The sequence below is a fragment of the Hordeum vulgare genome, chromosome 5H (genome assembly GCF_904849725.1).
Source record: "Hordeum vulgare subsp. vulgare chromosome 5H, MorexV3_pseudomolecules_assembly, whole genome shotgun sequence".
Classification (NCBI taxonomy): domain Eukaryota; kingdom Viridiplantae; phylum Streptophyta; class Magnoliopsida; order Poales; family Poaceae; genus Hordeum; species Hordeum vulgare.
Genome location: NC_058522.1, coordinates 483488008 through 483511351, shown reverse-complemented (window position 1 = coordinate 483511351; position 23344 = coordinate 483488008). Strand labels below are relative to the sequence as shown.

At 46.4% G+C, this 23344-nt stretch overlaps 2 protein-coding genes across 2 annotated transcripts; one reads left to right on the top strand and one right to left on the bottom strand.

The window, feature by feature from the left end:
* Positions 1-14328: 14328 nt before the first annotated feature.
* Positions 14329-16559, top strand: LOC123395931 (probable sarcosine oxidase). Its single transcript, XM_045090957.1, has 2 exons — positions 14329-14930; positions 15668-16559. Exons 1-2 carry the CDS (start codon positions 14378-14380, stop codon positions 16357-16359), a joined length of 1245 nt encoding a protein of 414 aa, XP_044946892.1. The 5' UTR covers positions 14329-14377; the 3' UTR covers positions 16360-16559.
* Positions 16560-19338: 2779 nt separating this feature from the next.
* LOC123399595 lies at positions 19339-22601 on the bottom strand. The gene is made up of 3 exons (XM_045093995.1): positions 22238-22601; positions 20319-20429; positions 19339-19947 (listed from the first exon to the last, which is right to left on the bottom strand). The coding sequence occupies exons 1-3, from the start codon at positions 22352-22354 to the stop codon at positions 19681-19683; spliced, it is 495 nt and encodes a 164-aa protein (XP_044949930.1). The 5' UTR covers positions 22355-22601; the 3' UTR covers positions 19339-19680.
* Between the last annotated feature and the right edge of the window lie 743 nt (positions 22602-23344).

The window sequence follows — 23344 nt, the reverse complement described above, 5'->3', positions numbered from 1 at the left end:
GGAGAAAAGCTCAAACGTTGAGCGTGTGCTCAGATTATCTGAGTACGACAATCGCTTGAATCAAGTGGGAGTTGATCTTCCAGATAAGATAGTGATGGTTCTCCAAAGTCACTGCCACCAAGCTGTGAGAGCTTCGTGATGAACTATAACATATCAAGGATAGATACAATGATCCTTGAGCGATTCGCGATGTTTGACACTGCGAAAGTAGAAATCAAGAAGGAGCATCAATAGTTGATGGTTAGTAAAACCACTAAGTTTCGATAAAGGCAAGGGCTAGAAGGGATACTTCGTGAAACGGCAAAGCAGTTGCTGCACTAATGAAGAGACCCCAGATTAAACCCAAGTCCGGGACTAAGTGCTTCTGTTATGAGGGGAAAGGTCACTGAGGCAGAGCAACTCTAGATACTTGGTAGATAAGAAGGCTGGCAAAAGTCGAAAGAAGTATATTTGATATACATGATGTTGATGTGTACTTTACTAGTACTCCTAGTAGCACGAGGGTATTGGATACCGGTTCGGTTGCTAAGTGATTAGTAACACGAAATGAAAGCTACGGCATAAACAGAGACTAGCTAAAGGCGAGGTGACGATACGTGTTGGAAGTGTTTTCAAGGTTGATATGATCAAACGTCGCACACTCCCTCTACCATCGGGATTGGTGTTAAACCTAAATAATTGTTATTTGGTGCTTGCGTTAAGCATGAACATGATTGGAACGTGTTTATTGCAATACGATTATTCATTTAAAGAGAATAATGGTTACTCTATTTGCTTGAATAATCACCTTCAATGGTTTATTGAATCTCGATCGTAGTGTTACACATGTTCATGATATTGGTGCCAAAAGATACGAGGTAATGATGATAGTACCACTTACTTGTGGCACTGCCGCTTGAGTCATGTTGGTATAAATTGCATGAAGAGACTCCATGCTGATGGATCTTTATACTCACTTGATTTTGAATCACTAGTGACATGCAAATCATACCACATGAGCAAGGCCTTGTTTTCATTGAGATGAAACAAGATAGTAACTTGTTGGAAGTGATACATTTTGATGTATGCAGTCCAATGGGTGTTGAGGCACGCAGTGGATATCATTATGTTCTTACTTCAATGACGATTCGAGTAGATACAAGAGCATTTACTTAATGAATCACAAGTCTGAAATATTGAAAAGTTCAAATTCTGTTTCAGGAGTGAAGTTCATCGTAACAAGAGGATAAACTGTCTACGATATGATCATAGAAATGAATATCTGAGTTACGAGTTTTGGTACGCAGTTAAGACAATATGGAAATTGTTTCGCAGTTCATGCCACCTCGAACATCATAGTGTGATGATGTGTCTGAACGTCATAGACACGCACTATTTGGTATGGTGCATGCTATGATGTCTCTTATCGAATTACCACTATCGTTTATGGGTTATGCATTAGAGACAACCGCATTCACTTTAAATAGGGCACCGCATATTTCCGTTGAGATGACATAGTATAGACTGAGGTTTAGAGAAATCTAAACTGTCGTTTCTTGAAAGTTTGGGGCTTCGACACTTATGTGAAAAAGTTTCACTCTGATAAGCTCGAAACCAAAGCGGATAAATGCATCTTCATAGGATATCCAAAACAGTTGGGTACATCTCCCATCTCAGATCCGAAAGCAAAGTGTTTATTTTTAGAAACGGATCCTTTCTCGAGGAAAGGTTTCTATCGAAAGAATTGAGTGGGAGGGTGGTAGAACTTGATAAGGTTATTGAACCATCACTTCAACCAGTGTGTAGCAGGGCGCAGGGAGTTGTTCCTGTGGCGCCTACACCAATTGAAGTGAAAGCTTATGATGGTGATCATCGAGCATCGAATCAAGTTACTACAAATCTCGTAGGTTGACAAGGTCGCGTACTACTGCAGAGTGGTACGGTAACCCTGTCTTGGAGGTCATGTTGTTGAGCAACAATGAACCTACGAGTTATGGAGAAAGCAATGGTGGGCCCGGATTCCGACAAATGGCTGGAGGACATGAAATCCGAGAGAGGATCCATGTATGAAAACAAAGTGTAGACTTTGGAAGAACTACTTGATGGTCATAGGACTATTGAGTAAAGATGGATCTTTAAAAGGAAGACAGACAATGATGGTGATAAGTCACTATTAAGAAAAGCTCGACTTGTCGCAAAGATGTTTCCGACAAGATCAAACAGTTGACTATGATGAGACTTTCTCACTCATAGCGATGCTGAAAGTCTGTTAGAATTATGTTAGTAGTTGCTGCATTATTTATGAAATATTGCACATAGGATGTCAAAACATTGTTTCCTCGACGGTTTCCTTGATCAAACATTGTATGTGATACAACCAGGAGGTTTTGTCAATCCTAAATATACTAGCAAGTATGCAAGCTCCAGCGATCCTTCAATGGACTGGTGCAAGCATCTCGGAGTTGGATATACACTTTGATGAGATGATCAAAGATTTTGGGTTTGTACAAGGCTTATGAGAAACTTGTATTTCCAAAGAAGTGAGTGGGAGCACTATAGAATTTCTGATAAGTATATGTGGTTGACATATTGTGGATCAGAAGTAATATAGAATTTATGTAAAGCATACAAGGTTGTTTGAAAGGAGTTTTCAAAGGAGTACCTGGATTGCGCTACTTGAACGTTGAGCATCAAAGATCTATGGAGACAGATCGAAAGCGCTTAATAGAAGTTTCAACAAGATGCATGCCTTGACAAGTTTTTGAAGGAGTTCAAAATAGATCAGCAAAGAAGGAGTTCTTGGTTGCGTTGTAAGGTGTGAATTTGAGTAAGACTCAAAACCCGACCCTAGCAGAATAAAGAGAATAGATGAAGGTCGTCTTCTATGCCTTGGCCGTAGAATCTGAAGTATGCCATGCTGGGTACCGCACCTGATGTGTGCCTTGACTCAAAGTCTGTTGAGAGGTACAGAGAGTGATCCATGATTGAATCACTAGCAGCGGTCAAAATTAATCCTTAGTAACTGATGGACTAAGGAATTTTTTCTCGGTTATGGAGGTAGTTAAAGAGTTCGTCGTAAAGGGTTACGTCGATGCAAGGTTTGAAACTAATCCGAATAACTATGAGTAGTGAAACGGATTCGTATAGTAGAGTAGATATTTGGAGTATTTCCGAATAGCACATAGTAGCAGCATCTATAAGATGACATAAAGATTTGTAAAGAACACACGGATCTGAAAGTTTCAGAACTGTTGACTAAAACCTCTCTCACGAGCAAGACGTGATTAGACCCCATAACTATATGGGTGTTGGATTCGTTGGAATCACATGGTGATGCGAACTAGATTATTGACTCTAGTGCAAGTGGGAGACTGTTGGAAATATGCCCTAGAGGCAATAATAAATTAGTTATTATTATATTTCTTTGTTCATGATAATTGTTTATTATCCATGCTATAATTGTATTGATTGGAAACACAGTGCATGTGTGGATACATAGACAAAACAATGTCCCTAGTAAGCCTCTAGTTGACTAGCTCGTTGATCAAAGATGGTCAAGGTTTCCTGACCATAGACAAGTGTTGTCACTTGATAACGGGATCACATCATTAGGAGAATCATGTGATGGACTAGACCCAAACTAATAGACGTAGCATGTTGATCGTGTCATTTTGTTGCTACTGTTTTCTGCGTGTCAAGTATTTATTCCTATGACCATGAGATCATATAACTCACTGACACCGGAGGAATGCTTTATGTGTATCAAACGTCGCAACGTAACTGGGTGACTATAAAGATGCTCTACAGGTATCTCCGAAGGTGTTCGTTGAGTTAGTATGGATCGAGACTGGGATTTGTCACTCCGTGTGACGGAGAGGTATCTCGGGGCCCACTCGGTAATACAACATCACACACAAGCCTTGCAAGCAATGTGACTTAGTGTAAGTTGCGGAATATTGTATTACGGAACGAGTAAAGAGACTTGCTGGTAAACGAGATTGAAATAGGTATGCGGGTACTGACGGTCGAATCTCGGGCAAGTAACATACCGAAGGACAAAGGGAATGACATACGGGATTATATGAATCCTTGGCACTGAGGTTCAAACGATAAGATCTTCATAGAATATGTAGGATCCAATATGGGCATCCAGGTTCCGCTATTGGATATTGACCGAGGAGTCACTCGGGTCATGTCTACATAGTTCTCGAACCCGCAGGGTCTGCACACTTAAGGTTCGACGTTGTTTTATGCGTATTTGATTTATATGGTTGGTTACCGAATGTTGTTCGGAGTCCCGGATGAGATCACGGACGTCACGAGGGTTTCCGGAATGGTCCGGAAACGAAGATTGATATATAGGATGACCTCATTTGGTTACCGGAAGGTTTTCGTGCATTACCGGAAAAGTTTCGGGCTCATCAGTAGTGTACTAGGAGTGCCGGGAGGGGTGCCGGGGACCATCAGGAGGGGTGTCACGCCCCAAGGGGTCTCATGGGCTATGGGAAGAGATAAACCAGCCCTTAGTGGGCTGGAATAAGTTCCCATTAAGGCCCATAAGGTTTGAGAAGGAAAAAACACAAGGTGGAAAGAGTTTCCAAGTGGGAAGGTGGAATCCTACTCCAAGTAGGATTGGAGTAGGACTCCTCCACCTCCAATTTCGGCCAAACCTTTAGGTTTTGAGGCTGCCTCCTCCCCTCCCTCCCTCCCTCCTATATATAGTGGGGTTTTAGGGCTGATTTGAGACAACTTTTGCCACGGCAGCCCGACCACATACCTCCACGGTTTTACCTCTAGATCGCGTTTCTGCGGAGCTCGGGCGGAGCCCTGCTGAGATTAGATCACCACCAACCTCCGGAGCGCCGTCATGCTGCCGGATAAATCATCTACCTCTCCGTCTCTCTTGCTGGATCAAGAAGGCCGAGATCATCGTCGAGCTGTACGTGTGTTGAACGCGGAGGTGCCGTCCGTTCGGCACTAGATCGGAGCGGATCGCGGGACGGTTCGTGGGACGGTTCGCGGGGCGGATCGAGGGACGTGAGGACGTTCCACTACATCAACCGCGTTTCTTAACGCTTCTGCTATGCGGTCTACAAGGGTACGTAGATCGGAAATCCCCTCTCGTAGATGGACATCACCATGATAGGTCTTCGTGCGCGTAGAAAATTTTTTGTTTCCCATGCGACGTTCCCCAACATATTGTATATTTCTTCCATCTTATCGAATTTTTTGTCCCATTTTCCTGCCGAAGTGCTGCCGAAATTTTCCGTGAATTCTTGCTTGTTTCTCATATCATCCCTCATCTCTTTGCAACTTTCAAGGATCGTTGGTTTCACTTGTTGGTAAAGAAGTGACTAAGTTTTACCTCTTGTTCTTTCTCATCCTCTCCCCCTTTCATTCTTGGATCTCGAGGCGAGATCCTCTTGTAGTGTAGGAGAGTTGTGACAGCCCGATGTCGACGTTCCAGAAGATTCCCCCTTCTTTTCGTTTTCGTCGTGTGTCTATTCTCTTTTGTCGCATCATCATCACATCTTTCGCATCATCTGCATTGCATCGGCATCTCCGTTGCCGCCAGTTTCCAAACGTTGCATCCTTTGTTAGTTGCCGGTTATCGTCGTTGTTCGTTCCAAGCCCGACCGCACTCGCACGCGCCCGCGGCATCGTCGAAACCCCGTTTTTAAAGTGCATTTAAAACTTTCTCTGATCGGGTTGAGATTTGACGTGCGGTCGTAATTAGTTACCGCTAGACCGCCTGTCGAATTTCGTCGCGATCGGAGACCGTCTGGTTCCCGAACGGTCGCCCGTAGAGGCACCGTATTCGGTATACCGTCGGACGTCTTTCGGTGTGTTATAAATCGTTGATGCGCCGCCCGTTCTCTCTCTCGTCTCCGGATATCCCCTCTACACGGCCGCGTAACCGTTCCCGCGTTCGGAATCGTCCGAATCCGACCCCGCGGTTGGATCCGGGAACGCGATTCCGGTTAAACCTAGCCCCTCTTTTCTCTATAAATAACCCCCGGTGCATTTTAGACAGCCCCCTCTCCCTCTCCACCTCGTTTTCCGTGCCCCTCCTAACCCTAACCGCGCAGCCACCCACCTCCAGCCTCCTCCCTCCTCCCGCGGGCCCGCCCAGGCCCATCTGGAGCCCGCCGGGCCCATCTGCGCGCCGCCGCCCGCGCTCCCGTGCTCCCTTGCCTAGCACCGAGCAGCGCCGCCTTGCCCGAGGAGAGGAGCTCCTGCCCCGAGCCGCCAGCAGATCCGCCGCGTCCTCTGCTCGCCGTCGTCGGCGTGCCCTGGCCGGAGCCCCTCGCCAGGAAGCCCCGCCGGCAGCAGCCTCGTCGCCGGCCCTGCCAGGGAACCCCGCCGCCAAGTCCCGATCTCCATGCCCCGGCGCCGGCTCGAGCCGCCACCGGTGGGAAGGGATCTGGCCGCCCCGGATCCGCCCAGATCGACCGCCTCCCGGTGGCCTCCACGCCGTTGCCGGCCGCCATCGCCGCCTCCGCTGCTGCCAGAGGAGCGTGCCCACGAGGAGGACGACGCCCGTCGCAGCGCCCAACCGCCTCGGTAGCTCTTGGGCCACGCAGGAGGAGCCAGGCCGAGCCGGCCCAGGTCGGCCTCCCTTCGAGGCCCAGCACCGTTCCCCTCCAGGCCGGCCTGCTAGGCCGAGGTAAATCCTCCCCCCTGCCCTCCTATTCCTCGCCTAGGCAACATGTAGCTAAGCTGCGCCCCCTGTTCGGCCCAATAGTTTATTAGGTATTTTCGGAATTATTAAATTCCAGAAATATGACGATATTAAAACGCGCGTATCTTTTAATCCATAAGCCGGAACGAGGCGTATCTTATATGGATTTGGTGTAGAATTTCGCGTAGTATCCGTTTTTGCAACTTGCATAAATGTTTGATGAGGTTTGACCCACTGTTTGCCTAGAGGAACGTGCTGTCCCATTAGAATAGTGCCCATATTTATTTTCCGCGCGAGTCCGGATTGCTCGTCTGCCTTAGGCAAAATTCCTATGTTTTAGGGACCATTATTCCATGTATTTTAGAGCGGTCATAGGTATTTTTGCATGCATGGTTTGCCGGTAGTTTATTTTACCATGTATAGGTTATTTTTCCCGCATTTACGTGTGGTATTATTTTTTGTGTTGCAACCCCACATATTTTATATGTTTCCGGGGTAGAAAAATCCATTGAATTTTTCTGTGCAATTAGTTTTAGCTTTCGATTAAGTTAGTTCGCGCGATATTTTGTCGTGATGCCCTTTTGTTTAATTCGTAGGATTTATTCCGTGCGTAGTTTGATTAAGTTGTCAACTAGGGAGTTGTTCTTGGATGTTTTGTTTAGCCCCTGGTATCTTTGGTTGCAATAGAAATGCATGTTTAGGTGTGGTTTGCTTGCTCTCAAGTTGCTAGAAATAGTGCTGATTTGGAGGAGCTGAAATATTTCTAGGTCTGGAATCTGTTATATTTTGTTGCTGTTTTGTTTTGCTTCTAGCTTGTGATATGTAGCTCTTTTGAGGTTTGTCCAATGGAGTTAGTTGTACCCCTTGTGTTGCTCTAGCATGCTATGAATTTTCATTCCATTTGGAGTCCTGTAGCTATAGGTTTTGCTGCTGTCAATATTGCTTCAGATCGAAAACTGCACTTTCATGAGGTGTAATTTTCACTAAGTCTGAAATAGTGTGTGGGAAGCCATTTTGTGACTTCTTTCCCTAGTGTTCCTTGCTGCCATGCTAGTTGTTGTTAGCTGTTTGTAGTAGTGCTTATTACCCTCTTTCGTGTCATGCCTTGCTTGAGTTTATTTGAGTTGAGTAGCTCGTAGTTGTGGGGTGTAGAAAACGCTACGTGGTTGATTTTGGCAGATTGTAGTGATTTCTTGTTTTGCTTGTAGTTGTTGAACCGTAGCTCCGATTTGATCGTGTCCTACATGAAACTTGCTTAGAATCTCGTGTAGTTTCATTTCCTCTTGCTGGTTGTATGTTCTGAAGTGCTCGTAGCCGTCGTTGCACACATATTGCATTCATGCCATCATATCTTGTGGTGCTTGTATCTTTTGAACCGTAGCTCCGTTGAAGATGTTCTTTATGTGTAGATTGCTTGAAATGACGCGTAGAATCACGAGAACCTATTTTTTTGCTGTTTAACAACTAATTAGATGTTTTAATTCAGATCTGGACAGAATTGTAAATTAACATGTGAGGTCGTCTCGGAGATGCTATATGTCATTTCCGAGCCATTTAAAATGTCTAGATAGGTAGTTTAATTTCCGCTTCACCTCTTGCATGTTTGACAACATTAATATTGCCGTGTAAATAACCGGGAGTGAACTAAATAATTCATATGTGGAGTTTCGTCAATATGCAACTCGTTGCATATTGAAGTTCACTTAATGTATAGTATTTGTTTGTCGTGAATTGTCATGCCATGCCTTGCATGTTTTCAGCTGATCATGCATCATTTGTGTTGTTGCATCGTGTGGTGAATTTCATGTGTTGATGCTTGTTTCCGGTTTGCTTCGTCTCGATAGAGTTTCGCAGCGTGCCGGATTGTGAGGACCCGTACGACTACATCGGTTCGTCTGCTTCACGGAGTCATTCTTCTTCCAAGCGGGATCTCAGGCAAGATGATCATTTCCCTAGATACCATTACTATCATCGCCTTCTAGTTTTACCGTTTCTATCGATTATGTCTCGTTGCCTACCACCTGTTAAATATTAGCCTCTCAACAATGCCATGATAACCTTCAACCTGTTCGACCTAGCAAACCACGGATTGGCTATGTTACCGCTTGCTTATCCATGTTGTTAGCGTTGCTAGTTGCAGGTGCAGTTGCTTCCATGTGAAAACATGGGTTCCTTGTTATATCACCATATTAAATGCTATTTAATTTAATGCACCTATATACTTGGTAAAAGGTGGAAGGCTCGGCCTTTCTAGCCTGGTGTTTTGTTCCACCTTTGCCCCCTTAGTTTCGGTTACCGGTGTTATGTTCCATAATTAAGCGCTCCTAACACGATCGGGGTTGTTATGGGGACCCCCTTGATAATTCGTTTTAGATTGAAGCTGGTCTGGCAAGGCCCAACATTGGTACTATTTGCCCAACATAATAGTTCTGTTAATTTGATGTGCATAGGGAGTTAGCGCTACCCGAGGAGTAATTCAACATAATACAGGGGGGCAGTGTTGTTGGTGCTGGTCCAAAACTAGAGCCGTTTGCGGGGCCAACCCGGGGCAACTCGGGAGATTTCTATCAGGCCACCGTACGTTGTGCTTATCCATCGTGTCCTGAGAACGAGATACGCGGCTCCTATCGGGATCGTCGACACGCCGGACGGCCTTGCTGGATTAGTTTTAACTTTGACGAGATATCTTGTGCATCAGGATTCCGGTGATGCTTTGGGTAATCTCAGAGTTGAGGTTTTCCACTAGGGAATCCGACGAGATCGCGAGCTTCGTGATTGAGGATTTCTATGCGGCTTGTGGTAATTTGTGATGGACTAGTTGGAGCACCCCTGCAGGGTTAAATCTTTTTGGAAAGCCGTGCCCGTGGTTATGTGGCAACGTGGAAACTTTGTTTAACACTGGTTCTAGATAACTTGAAGTTAACTTAATTAAAACATGTCAACTGTGTGCGTAACCGTGACTGTCTCTTTCGTGAGTTCCTTCTCCGATCGAGGACACGGTGGGGTTATGTCTGACGTAGGTAGGTGTTCAGGATCATTCATTTGATCATCAGTAGTTCACGTCTGTTATGCGTAGGTCTTCCCCCTCTTATTTATTGTACTCGTAAGTTTAGCCACCAAATATATGCTTAGCCGCTGCTGCAACCTCACCACTTAACCATACCTCACCCAGTAAGCTTTGCTAGTCTTGATACCTTTGGAAATGAGATTGCTGAGTCCCCTGTGGCTCACAGGTTACTACAACACCAGTTGCAGGTACAGGTAAAGGTTACTTGATGCGAGCGCGTTGATTGTTCATTTGGAGTTGCTTCTTCTTCTTCCTCTTCATCGATCTAGGATGGGTTCCAGGCCGGCAGCCTGGGATAGCAAGGATGGACGTCGTTCTTCTTTTGTCGTTTGTTTTCATCCGTAGTCGGACCCTGCTCTTACTCTTGATGATTGTGTAATGTACTAATGTGACTCTGATGTAGCTTGTGGCGAGTGTAAGCCAATTCTAAATATATCTCTTCTTATCAGTACATGTACTTGTAACGATATCCATTCTTGCGACACGACGAGATGCGCTTCTATCCCTGACGAGGCCTTCGTGCCAAATTGAGGATAGGGTCGCATCTTGGGCGTGACACTGGGATCCAAGATTTCCTAACCACTATGAGGAGCGCGAACCTGAGAAGAGCGGCAAGTCCGCTAATATTCTCATCGATGATACTGATATGATGGAATCTGGGTATGGTATTTTTCCTACAATCCTTTCAGTATGTCATTCTCCTGATTGGTTAATTGGCACCGATGCCAATGTACATGTTTGTGTTGATGCCTATATGTTTTCTTCTTACCAGGTCACAGGGACTTCTCCCGTGCTGATGGGTCACATCCGATTTGAGGTGTCGATACAGTTGACTTGAAGTCTACTTCGGGGAAGATCGTGCGCTTGAAGAACACTCATCGTGTGCCCTCCATCTCGTCAACGGTTCCTGTTTGTGTCGAGATTGTTTTAAGTTAGTTTTTGAGTCCAATAAAGTTGTAATTTCTAAGTATGGACAATTTATTGGAGAAGGCTATGAGTGATGAGGCTTGTTCCGCCTGTCTTTGTCACATATTTGCACTAAAGTTATTAATAATGTTTGCTATGATAACAAGTCTAATATTTGGCATTCACAACTATGTCATATTAACTTTGGTTGCTTGACACGGCTAGCCAATATGAGTTTAATTCTGAAATTCTCTATTGTCAAGGGCTTCAAGTGTCAAGTGTGTGTGCAAGCAAAGCAACCTCGCAAGTCCCATAAGACTGCACAGGCGAGAGACTTGGCGCCACTAGAGCATATACATTCTGATCTTTGTGAGATGAATGGCGTGTTGACAAAAGGTGGAGAGAAATACTTCATGACGTTGATTGATGACTCCACTAGATATTGGTATGTGTATCTTCTAAAATCAAAAGATGAGGCTTTACACTTCTTCAAAAACTATAAAGTTGAACGAGAGAACCAACTTGATCGAAAAATTAAATGGCTTAGGTCTGATCGTGGTGGAGAGTATTTTTCCAATGATTTTGATTCGTTTTGTGTGGAACATGGTATAATCCATGAGAGGAGACCTCCCTACTCACCTCAGTCAAAGGGGGTGGCCCAAAGAAAGAACCAAACTCTAACTAATTTGGTTAATGCCATGTTAGACACATCGGGTCTCTCCAAGGCATGGTGGGGGGGAGGCACTAATGACTGCATGTCATGCCCTAAACTGAGTTCCCACAAAGCATAAAACTATTACTCCATTTGAGGAATGTAAAAGGAAAAGGAAAAGGCTGAAACTCTCTTATCTACGTACTTGGAGTTGTTTGGCGAAAGTTAATATACCAATTCCCAAGAAGCGCAAGCTTGGACCAAAAACTGTAGATTGTGTTCTTCTGGGCTATGCTTTTCATAGCATTGGCTATAGGTTTTTTATAATCAAATATGAGGTACCCGACATGCATGTTGGTACAATTATGGAGTCGAATGGTGCGACTTTATTACAGGACATATTTCATATGAAGGATACGCCTTACTCATCAAATCAGGAGATACCTACTCTATCTACTCGGGAATTTTCTATAATTCCTCAACCCACCATTGCGATGGAACACGTTGAGAATTGTGAGGAGGATGACTATGGAACTCCTGTAAGGGGTAAGATATGAAGGATTGCAAAACCCTTTGGTGATGATTTCATTGTGTACCTCGTGGATGACACACCGAGGACACTTTCAGAAGCCTATGCATCTTCTGATGCTGACTACTAGAAAGAAGATGTTCGTAGTGAGATGGACTTCATATTAGCTAATGGAACCTCAGAACTCACTCATCGTCCATATGGGTGCAAGCCCGTGGGATGTAAGTGGATGTTCAAGAAAAATCTTAGACCCAACGGTACAATTGAAAAGTAATAGGCACGACTTGTGGCCAAGGGTTATACTGAGAAAGAAGGTGAAGACTTCTTTGATACTTACTCACATGTGGCTATATTGGCCACTATTCGGGTGCTACTATCATTGGCTGCCTCGCACGGTCTTCTCGTTCATCAAATGGACGTTAAGACAACTTTCCTCAATGGAGAGTTGGATGAGGGAATTTACATGGTTCAGCCGGATGGTTTTGTAGCACCTGCTCAAGAAGGGAAGGTGTGAATGTTATTGGAGTATTTGTATGGTCTTAAACAAGCTCCTAAGCAGTGGCATGAGAAGTTCGAAAGAACATTAGTGCTGGAAGCTTTGTTGTAAACGAGCTGACAAGTGTGTGTACTATCGCCATAGTGCGGGCGAATGAGTTATTCTCTGTTTGTATGCCGATGACATATTGATCTTTGGAACCGAACTTGATCAATATGTCATCGACATACAAACAGAAAATGAGTAAGGATCCAAAAAATGAGATAAAAACTTGGCAGATCCCTTCACAAAGGGTTTATCATGTAATGTGATAGAAAATGCATCGATGGAGATACGTTTGAGATCCACTGTATGAGTTGTCCATAATGGTACTCCACTCTATGTGATCGTAGATCCCGTGAAGTAGAATTAGGAGACAAGTTGTTGGACAACTGAAAGGAGAGTATCCCTATAATTGTTATCCCGCTCCTTGAAGATGCAATATTCTCATGATCTGCATGGTAGGTTGATACTTATCTTAATGTGTTCTAAGTGGCTTATTTGGGTAAAGAGAGATGTTATCATGTAGAGCATCTCCTCGGGAACACACCGATATGAATTTGACTATTAAATGTCGCACTCTGTGATAATTGGGTGTTCTTTAATAAATTTATGAAAGACCCCGGAGTATGACGTATATGCTTCACTCGCGGGGAAGCCTTGCGGCAGCCCAGTGTCGTTCAAGGATTTGTGTGAAACTAGTCGCACAGAAAGCTTATAGTTCAAGGCATAGTCCTATATTTAAGTTGTGATCTAGTGTAGCATAAATTCTAAATGAAAGTTCAACTTAACAATCTTCATTCAGCACCGGTATATAAACAATGTTTTGGAACTAAGAGATGAGATGTGTCAATGAGACTTTGAGAGGGGGGATGTTGAATTTTTGTAAGTAGGCCTTTGACCCAAATCCCGATTAAAATCATGAAATTATCATGGCCCATTCTTCTTGGTTGTGTGTGTGGTGTGAGTGAGACTAAAATTTACTCTCGTATTGTTAGTTGGGAGAGAGTTGCACCTCCTTATAAAGTGAGCTCTTTTATCATTTGTACCAGCATGAGAAGAGGAGACCTACACGTGTGCTCCTCCTCCTCGCTTGTCACGTCACGCCATGCCTCGCCTCGTCGCGTCGCGGGTTGCGGGATTGAGCCGAGCCGAGCTCATACACACTTATTGTTGCTGGTCAGGAACGGAGAGTACGTAACAGACATGTCACGATCTGAGACGTCGGATCGCGGGTTGTTACCGACTCAGACGTGGGTCCAGTCCACGTATCTCCACCCGGACGCGTATACATATGTGTGAGGTTCCTGCCAACCATAGCCGTCGTAACAGCCACCATCCAAGTCTTCTCCATCCCTCCTTCGACGCGCACCGCAAGAAGGGACAGCGGGCCTCTAAAACTCTGCCTCTTGTGATACTGTATATGAGAGGGACGATCAGGTTTTTGGGGAGCGCACTCGCGCGACTGCTCACATCGACTACTTCCGAACGGCAACTTCTTTCTGGATCTCGACAACCTCTTCGTCAACGACATAGCTGACAACATCAACGATGACGCTTCTGTTCGCGATGCACTATATGCAATCTTGTCATTTCTCTTTAAAATCATGCTAGAATTCCTATTTCTACTTTGCGATGTAGATTTAATCCATTCGTCTACTATGTTAGTCTGATGATTAGTTCAATATCTGTTATTGCCGTCAAAATATATTTACAGTTTATTCGGATTAAATCTTATAGTAATTTACTCATAATTTATTCGGATTAACATGTGTCCAAACCGTAGCCTAGCAACAAACGATATCGGCTGCAAAGGTTAAACAGACGAAATCGGTTGCAAGCAAAAGAAGGGTAGAAGGTCAGTCCAATTCAAGCCAACCCAAAAGCCAGCACAAGGGACGGTCACCGGTCGCGTGATAGCAAAACCGGTCTTTAAATACGCACAAGCCTACCCTCTCCCACCTTCACTTCCACTTCCAGAGCACGCTCCCGCAGAGCACGCACTTCCAGAGGAACGGGAGGAAACCATGGCCGCGCAGCCGGCGGGGCGCTCGTTCGACGTGATCGTGGTGGGCGCGGGCATCATGGGCAGCTGCGCGGCGCACGCGGCGGCGTCCCGGGGCGCGCGCGTGCTCCTGCTCGAGCAGTTCGACCTGCTCCACCAGCGCGGCTCGTCGCACGGCGAGTCCCGCACCATCCGCGCCACCTACCCGCAGCCGCACTACCCGCCCATGGTCCGCCTCTCGCGCCGCCTCTGGGACGACGCCCAGCGGGACTCCGGGTACGCCGTGCTCACGCCCACCCGGCACGTCGACCTGGGCCCGCGGGACGACCCGGCGTTCCTCGCCTCCGTCGCCAACGGCGGCGCCACCGTGCTCGCCCCGGCCGCGGCCGACGCGCCACGGCCGGCGTGGGCGGAGGCGTTCAAGGTGCCGGACGGGTGGGCGGCGGCGAGCAGCGAGCTGGGCGGGGTGATGAAGGCGACCAAGGCGGTGGCCATGTTCCAGGCGCTCGCCGCCAAGATGGGCGCTGTCGTGAGGGACAGGGCGGAGGTGGTCGACGTCGCCGCCAGGAAGCCAGGTGAGTGACCGATTGACAAAGCGAGGCCGTGTCGCACGGTCTTCTTCGTCTCACCTCCAACCAATTTCCTTGGAAGCATTCTTTCCATCGGCTGCGTCGTCAGCATTTCCATGGATCATCCCTTAATTGTCCCGCAACCTTTTCGTCGCAAACAAATTCTGGTCTGACGTCTTACAAACTATGTCCAGATGGGGCTATGTCGAGAGAGCAAATTTGTCTGCGCATATGAGCTCCATAATTTCCACTTCCTTACATGCAAATGGTTCTTTCAGTAGGCGTGCTCCTACAATAATTGCAGTTCTGGTAAACGAAAATATTCCCTGTCACGTCACATCAAATGTATACTACAGTAGTAGTTTGCTTCATTATATTTCGGTTGGCGCACATAATGGTACCAGCCAGGGCAGCAATCCAACGGAGTCGCTATCAAACATTGCAACTGGTTTCTCCAAAGTCCAAAGGGAGAATCAACTAATTGTTTAAGACCGCGAGCATTTTAAACTCGAGCTGCCGCCGTCAATTGCTTCAAAAAGATTCTTATCCGAAAAATACGTTTTCTAAATAAAAAGTCATTTATGTCTTTGATGACACGCCAAAAAAGATTCTTTGATGACACACTAAGTGCTTCAAATTAAGAAGTGGAATAAGTACAAAAGATCTTAGAGCATCATACACAGTGCAGCTAAAAATCGCATGCATATTACTAGTAAATGGTAATGAATTAACCTTTCGAGCAGGAGAAGGAACGACGGCGATCGTCGTGAAGACAGCAAGCGGCGAGGAGTTCCACGGCGGCAAGTGCATCATCACGGTGGGGGCGTGGACGAGCAAGCTGGTGAAGGCCGTCACCGGCGCCGGCCTCCCCGTGCAGCCGCTGCACACCGTCATCTGCTACTGGAAGGTGAAGCCCGGGCACGAGCGCGAGCTGACGACGGAGGGCGGCTTCCCGACGTTCGCGAGCTACGGCGTGCCCTACATCTACAGCACGCCGTCGATGGAGTACCCGGGGCTGATCAAGATCGCCATGCACGGCGGGCCGGCGTGCGACCCGGACGGCCGGGACTGGGCCGTCGGGCCGGGGGAGGACGGGCTGGTGGAGCCCGTGGCGCGGTGGATCGAGGAGGTGATGCCGGGCCGCGTGGAGACCGCGGGCGGGCCGGTGATCCGGCAGCCGTGCATGTACTCCATGACGCCCGACGAGGACTTCGTCATCGACTTCCTCGGCGGCGACGAGTTCGGGAGGGACGTGGTGGTCGGCGCCGGCTTCTCCGGCCACGGGTTCAAGATGGGCCCGGCGGTGGGCAGGATCCTGGCGGAGATGGCGCTGGACGGCGAGTCGGGGACGGCCGCGGAGGCCGGCGTGGAGCTCCGGCACTTCAGCATCGGCCGGTTCGACGGCAACCCGACGGGGAACGCCAGGGGTTTCTGAGCCGAGGCATGGATGGATGGATGTTTGGAGCGCGAGCATCAGATGTGGTTGCGTGTAATTATGGTCCTTAATTATGTCGACGTGTTAATTGTCGCAGTTTGCCAATTGGTACTCCGTGTATGTGTTTGCCAAATAATCTGTGCACCGTGTGCAACTTTGGAACAGTAAAGTAATTATTTTGTGAGCTTTGGGACAGTGAAGTGACGCATGTTTTACCTATCCATGGTTCGTATGTTGTGGGGCAGATATTGTTGAGTAAACAGGCAGTATTTTCATGATTAATTTTAGAATATAAAGCATGACGATAGTAGCTATTAACATGTGAAATTCTAAACATATTAGATGCACTAGACAACATGAATAGCAGCAACACGGTATAGCTAAACATGTACGCATCTAACATGTTCATCAGGCCAACGGAAACACGACGCACGTATTGAACGTTTGCAGATGACGCAGATGTGTTCGGTGCAGCTATGTTGTTGACGATGACGTTGGCGATGACGGGGCGAAGTAGACGACGCTTGAGGCGGCAGTACGCAGCACCGCCGACTTGCTAGGTAAACGACCTGTTGTGGAAGCAGCGAGCAGTCACGCAAAGTGCTTCCCAAAAGCCTAATTCGCCCTCTCCCGTACAGGATCACAAAGACGACTGGTTCCGGAGACTTGCTCTCTCGTTTGCCGATGGACGCCGTCGCTCGGGATAGAATAGACTACGGTGGCGACGCAAGGAACGAGGAGAGGCAAAACCTAGATTGGTTTCTGTATGTGTACAGCGCCCACGGCGCGTGCCTTTTTATAGTGCGGTTCGAAAAACCCTAACGGGTGCAACGTGGCCCACGCCGCACATCCGAGTCGGTTGCAGCACACGATTCGAAAACGACCCGAACCGGCCCACTGTGACGCGTCCGTCTCGACTACGAATTCAGTTTTTCAAAACAGCAAAAATAAAGACAAATGTTGTGCCGGCTCTTCGCTCGAATTCACAAGTTGAGTCAAGTGGGCGGTGGAGGAGGAGGAGTGCGCGAGAGACTATCCTCTTCTCTAAGGTGGTGTATTTCTCTTCTAACTTTTCATATGGGACTAAACTTCTCACTCCCACCACTTGCTTGTATACATGAGGCCACTTTAAGATTTCAGAATTTGCTAGTTGGGTTGTCCCATGTATGGGCCCAAAGTCTAACAGATATTTACCTTCTATTTTGGCACGCGAGAAATGGTGGTCATCTCGATCGATCTCCCTCGATCTCTGCGCGTACTGAGCGTGTGCCGGAGATACCCCCTGTGGAATATGCATCTTCGCATAGCTCCAAAGCCAGTTTGTTCGGTCCCACGTCACGTCTACGGTCTGGCCATATCATATAGGAGTACATGCAATTCATGGGACCATACAAACACATGTGATCGACGATGTGCTACGGTCGATGGAGCTAGCTAGCAAGATCAGCTCATGACTCATGCCCGAGTCAGTGGTTAGTACTACACACAACTACACATACAAACACATGTGATCCTCTCTCTAATGATTGATGCGCATGATGCGTCGTGCTCATCATCGATCAGGCCAATGTATGTACCCCAGTGTGTATATGTATATGTGTGTGTATAATAAACCCACATGCAAATATAATTAATTAGCGTGAATTATTGATCACGAGCTGCTGCATGCTTGTCCCCATCCATATCTCCATCGACCGTGGTACGTACGTGGATCCTTTCCTTGTCCTTATCACTAGGAGGTACTCCTGCCAGTGAGGTACCGAAATATCTGATGAGGCTGAGAGCTATCGACCGATCTGGAGGCGAGTGACCTGTCTCTGCGTCTGCGCCACTCGCAAGTGCATGTCAAGACACTCCCAAGTCACACGGATGATGATGGTCATGTCGTTTCCTACGTCCACACTAGACATATGTATGGACACCGTTCCCTCACTTGACCTGGCTGGACTGGAACACGCATATGGCCACCGATCACTTGACCTGGCTGGACTGGAACACGCATATGGCCACCGGTCACTTGACCTGGAACGTGTTCGATCCCAAGCCCGTCCGTATCTCATACTGCTTCTAGATGCATTTCCAAGATCAGATTCCTTTTCTTCTTCTCTCAGGATAAAAGGAAGGGAGGATCTACCACGGCCTCTGAATCAATCGATGCGCACGGCTTCGGATCTACGTGTCGGTGCCAGTGCCATCAAGAGGAGAAGAAAATCCCAACAAAAAATGCATATCCACCTCAAGAAAGTGTGTAATCCTAGAGAACTGAAGTAAGCAAGCCACCAAAAAGAACGACAATCGAATCAACAATCAAGATATCCAAACCCCGCCATCCGCCCTCGGCTATCATACGACACGAGAATAGGGCATGGGCTCACATGCAATGCCAGCACCAGAGCGGGCACGAACCACCAACACGCCTTTGCGCGAATCTTGTTTTTAGTGTAAATTCGTAAAATGTGGGCTATGGGAGCTTTATGCGCACACACACATTTTACATAAAATACCGGAGAAGATGAAGGTTTTTGAAAGCGCACAACTCATCTAGAAAACTCAAACTTCAAACTTGGAAGCGCGTTCTTTAGCTCTGAGTAGTTTGCACGAGTCCAATTCTGCTGGTTAAAACACCCTCCAGATGTGGTAAACATCCCTGTAATTCTTCAGCTCTGAGTGCAGGAGACTGATTTCTCAACAACAACAGCAATAAAGGTCGCCACTTTTACCAGGGTATAGGATAATAAGTTCATATTTCTCACAATGACAATGATGCTGTAAATTACCTGGGCTTTATTATTTCCTCTAAGCCTTTGCAATTTGGAACATTGTTTTGGTCTCTTTCCACTCCAGTTTCAGAAAAATGGAAGTCAAGTCCTCATTGTTGTATGTTTGTATTGAGAATCCCAGATTCACCACCTGCTCAAATAATAACCTCGACCGAAAACAATAAACCAAGGGGAAAACATATGGGATGACACCAGCACCTCCGTGAAACAAACAAACATAAAGCTTCCCAAGTAAAGCTGTGATTCCGACTTGGGACAGCACTCAAATTTTGGTTCAGCACACGGTGCAGTTTCCACAACTCACAGCCCACATCACATTGCACAAAGCTTCCATGATTTACCTTCTTTGAAAGGGAAACAACATGGGCCAAGAAGATGAGAACTCTACCCAGCGAAAAGGAATACCCCCTGAGGTACAAAATTGGCAGTTGTGTTGTCAGTAGATCCCTACTTATTAACTAGCCCAGCAAGAGCCTATGTAAAGAGTCCATCCATGCGCAGGTAATAACTTGCTTACGAAAAAAGTAACGGCAGACAGTATCTATTTAGTGGTTTCTTGTTTCGGACTTTCGGCCGTTGTTTCTTGTTTTGGAGGAATTCCGGACGTTGTTTCACTCGCTTGGGTGTCGACAGGCTCCACGGCAATGGCCTCAGCTTTCCTCGCCTCGATTTCTCTTTGCATTTGTATTTGGCCTCGCATTACTTGGAGCATCTCCTTCATTTGCTTCTCTTCTTTCTCCATTTGCATGTCTGTTAAGACCTGAGCATTTTTGTCGATCGGTTTGAAATACTCATCTATGGCAGTTTCCTGAAAAGTAAGATGAAAAGAACGGATTACAAGTCATTACATCAGTTGTTTGTATAAACAAGTGGCATTTCAGTTTACTGCCAGCGGTCGTAAATCAGGAACATAAACCAAACAATATGTCTACTTTGGAAGTTCCAGAACAAGCGTGTTTCACATCCATCAAACAGAAACAAGCCACTGTACCATTCGTTCGTTCTCCAAAGGCCGTCAACAAGATCGCCAAACTCTATTTCACTTATGAGATTGCACATAAACTAGTAAATAATTTCTAAGAATGCAGTACACATTTCCTAGGCAAGTGTTGGCTAATTAACTATAAATTTGAACCCCGCAAAAAAAATTAACTATAAATTTGCGGTACAATGTCTTACAGCTTCTTCGAGGTGCTGATTGAGAGCTTGCATCTGCTGAACCACTTGACGAACCTCTGACAGAATAACTTGCTCTGGTTGTTTCTCAATCTCCTTCTTCTTAGCCTGAGCCTGAATAAACAGTACTGAAGTTTAACTGATATTGCAATTATTGGTCCTTACAGTTGATTAGTGATGTCACCATGAATAACCAACCCTATGTACTACCTGGAAAGGACGATCTTATCTGCAAGCTAGTGTAGTAATTTCCTGATACTAGTTTAAGATATTGTAGTGAGCAATAGTTAAATACAAATTCATGAAACTGAGACAGTATGTAGACGACTGAGGACTTCATGATTTCTGTGCTAAAACTAGAATAAGTAAGTTCAGCCCTAAGCGACACCCAAGTATGCCCTGCAAAACTACAACATTCGGTTGCATGACTGTAAGAAAATTTTGATTATAAACATAATTTGGAACGTATGACTTGTTCTTTACATGATAGCACCACATCATTGCTAAAACGAAATTAAGTATCCGACAAGTTCATAAGTCTAACACCGCTATTGGTTAAGGCTGCAAAGAGGAAAAAAAACGGGTGGAGTGCACCCTGCATACATAAACAACAAGAATGACACAATAATTGTGGCAGCAACTCACAATAAGACAGGTCATATGGACAAATGCCTTCCTACCTTTGTTTAATGATAAAAATTGCCAACAGAGTTAAAAATATCAAATATCTTACAAAAATTAGGATAGGGTGATCAACTTAGAAATAACGTGTTGCTGGGACAGACTAGGTAACTACCACCATGAAAATGACCGGCTGGCATGGCACAGGGGATTGGGGAGCAGAACATAGCTTTGGGAGGATAACAGACTGCTAAACTGTTCTATTATTACCTGATTTAATCTGCTACACACTAGTCCTCTATGTAAGGCGACTAACTTGATTCCCAAGTCCGATCTCTATTTGAACTGAAGATGAACCATAACTCTATCTTCCTAGTTCAATTGGAATCTTCCTAATTTAACCAGACTCTTTCTGATAGACCCAAATGTATCCAACAAGGATACTTGATACTTGATTTACTCATTTACCTAAACTTCTTATCTCTAACATAACAAGTGCAATGCCTTCACGGATACACCTATCTCCTACTGCCCTGTGCACCCACAGCCACAACAGTTACAGAGTTGATCAGATATGTGGTGTGCTTCTAGTGGGTTCCTAACCACTACAGCATTACTCCCTCCGTTCCTAAATATAAGCCTTTTAAGAGATTCCAATATGGACAACATATGGAGCAAGATAAGTGAATCTACACTCTAAAATACGTCTATATGCATCCGTATGTAATCCGTATTGAAATCTCTAAAAGGGCTTATATTTAGAAACGAATGGATCAATGGAGTACAATCCAAAACAACTAGCAAGATAAGTCAGTGTCCAGGGAACAAGCAAGCGATTGTGGTAAGATGCATTACACTAACTAAAGGAGATGGTTAGTTGAAACAGTGAAAAATTTCCCAGACATGACCAACTGAACAAGCCGGACAACAGATATGCATTGTGAGTTCCACACCAAATGAGCAAAATTATTCTCTTAGCACAACACTCCCTTCTTTCTAATACTAAGCAGTTCTCATTTACAACCATGGCAAACAACCTAAACGAGAAAGAACACGGCTCCAATTTAGCACCAAGTGCCTGTCAGCCCTACCGAAATTAAGATTACAAACTACACGCCTCGAGCCCAACCCTATCCTAATTCCAGCAGATCCTGCAAAACAAAACAGCTAGAAGCCTAGCAGATACACTGGAGACTCGGAAGGCCGGTGAATGACGTTTCCCTTCCGTAAAGTTGATACGTAGAATAGATAAGCGCAGTACATATCATCCAAGAAATGGCGGAACCAGCCTTTTTTTTCACCTGCTCGAGGCGCTGCTGCAGCTGCAGCCTGTAGGACCGGATCCTCCTCTCCTCGTAGCCGGACATGACCCGCACGACGAACCATGCCTTCTTCCCGAACTGCACCAGCTTATCCATCCCGCCCGCGGACCGGCGATCCGCGCAGCAGAGGCGGCCGGAGACTGCGGACGGGGAACGCGGTGTCCCGACGAGGAAGAGCGGGGACGGCGACGGCGATGGCGGCGACGCGTGAGAGGTGGGGGTATCCCGAATCAGTGGGGCGTGGGATCCAGGCGTCGGCGGCGGCGGCGGTGGCGGTGGCGGTGGCCGGTGGGGCGCGGTGGTCGAGTATATGGTGGGATTTGCGGCTAGTTGGATCGTGACCTCGCCGGTTTGCCTGGGAGTGGCCTGGAGATTGCCTAACCAGGCAGGCAGGCGGCACACTGGCAACTGGGCCCCATAGCTATGTTGACCAAGTGGGCATTGACCACAGGCAAATGATGTATTTTTTTCTAGATGATGATGACAGTGAGCCAACTGGTGACCGTATTGGATAGGAGTATATTTTATGGGAGCTGCTACGCAGTCCAGGCCAAACATCCGACGATCGTTCGATCTACATGTACAGTCGTTCGATCCACGCACGGGGCTTAGGTTGGTACCTAGTGATTCCTAATCAAGTTGCAGAAACAATTGTTTTATTGTAAAAAATAAACTTTTGATCCATTAATTCCTGAAACAAATGCCGAGTTCCAGAAACAATCCTTTTGTTGCAGAATTTTTTTCGCTTCGTCTTTCTACAACAGCGACCGTGTTATAGAAACAATTCCTGAAACAACAAACGGGTTGCAAAAACAATTTCCACAACTCATGAAACAACAGTCGCGTTGCAGAAACAACGACCGCGTTGCAGAAACTTGGAGGGAGGATGAATGGTTGCAAGGTTAGAAGAGAGGGAGAGGAAGCAGAGGGGAAGAGAAGCGAGGGCTGACCCAGGGCGAGGGGGGCAAGGCGGGGCGAGCCGGCGCAGCGGCCGGCGGCCATGGGCGCAGCGTGAGGTCGGCGTCGGGCCATGGGGCGCAACCTGAGGTCGGCGTCGGGCCATGGGGTAGCGGGCGACGGCCATGG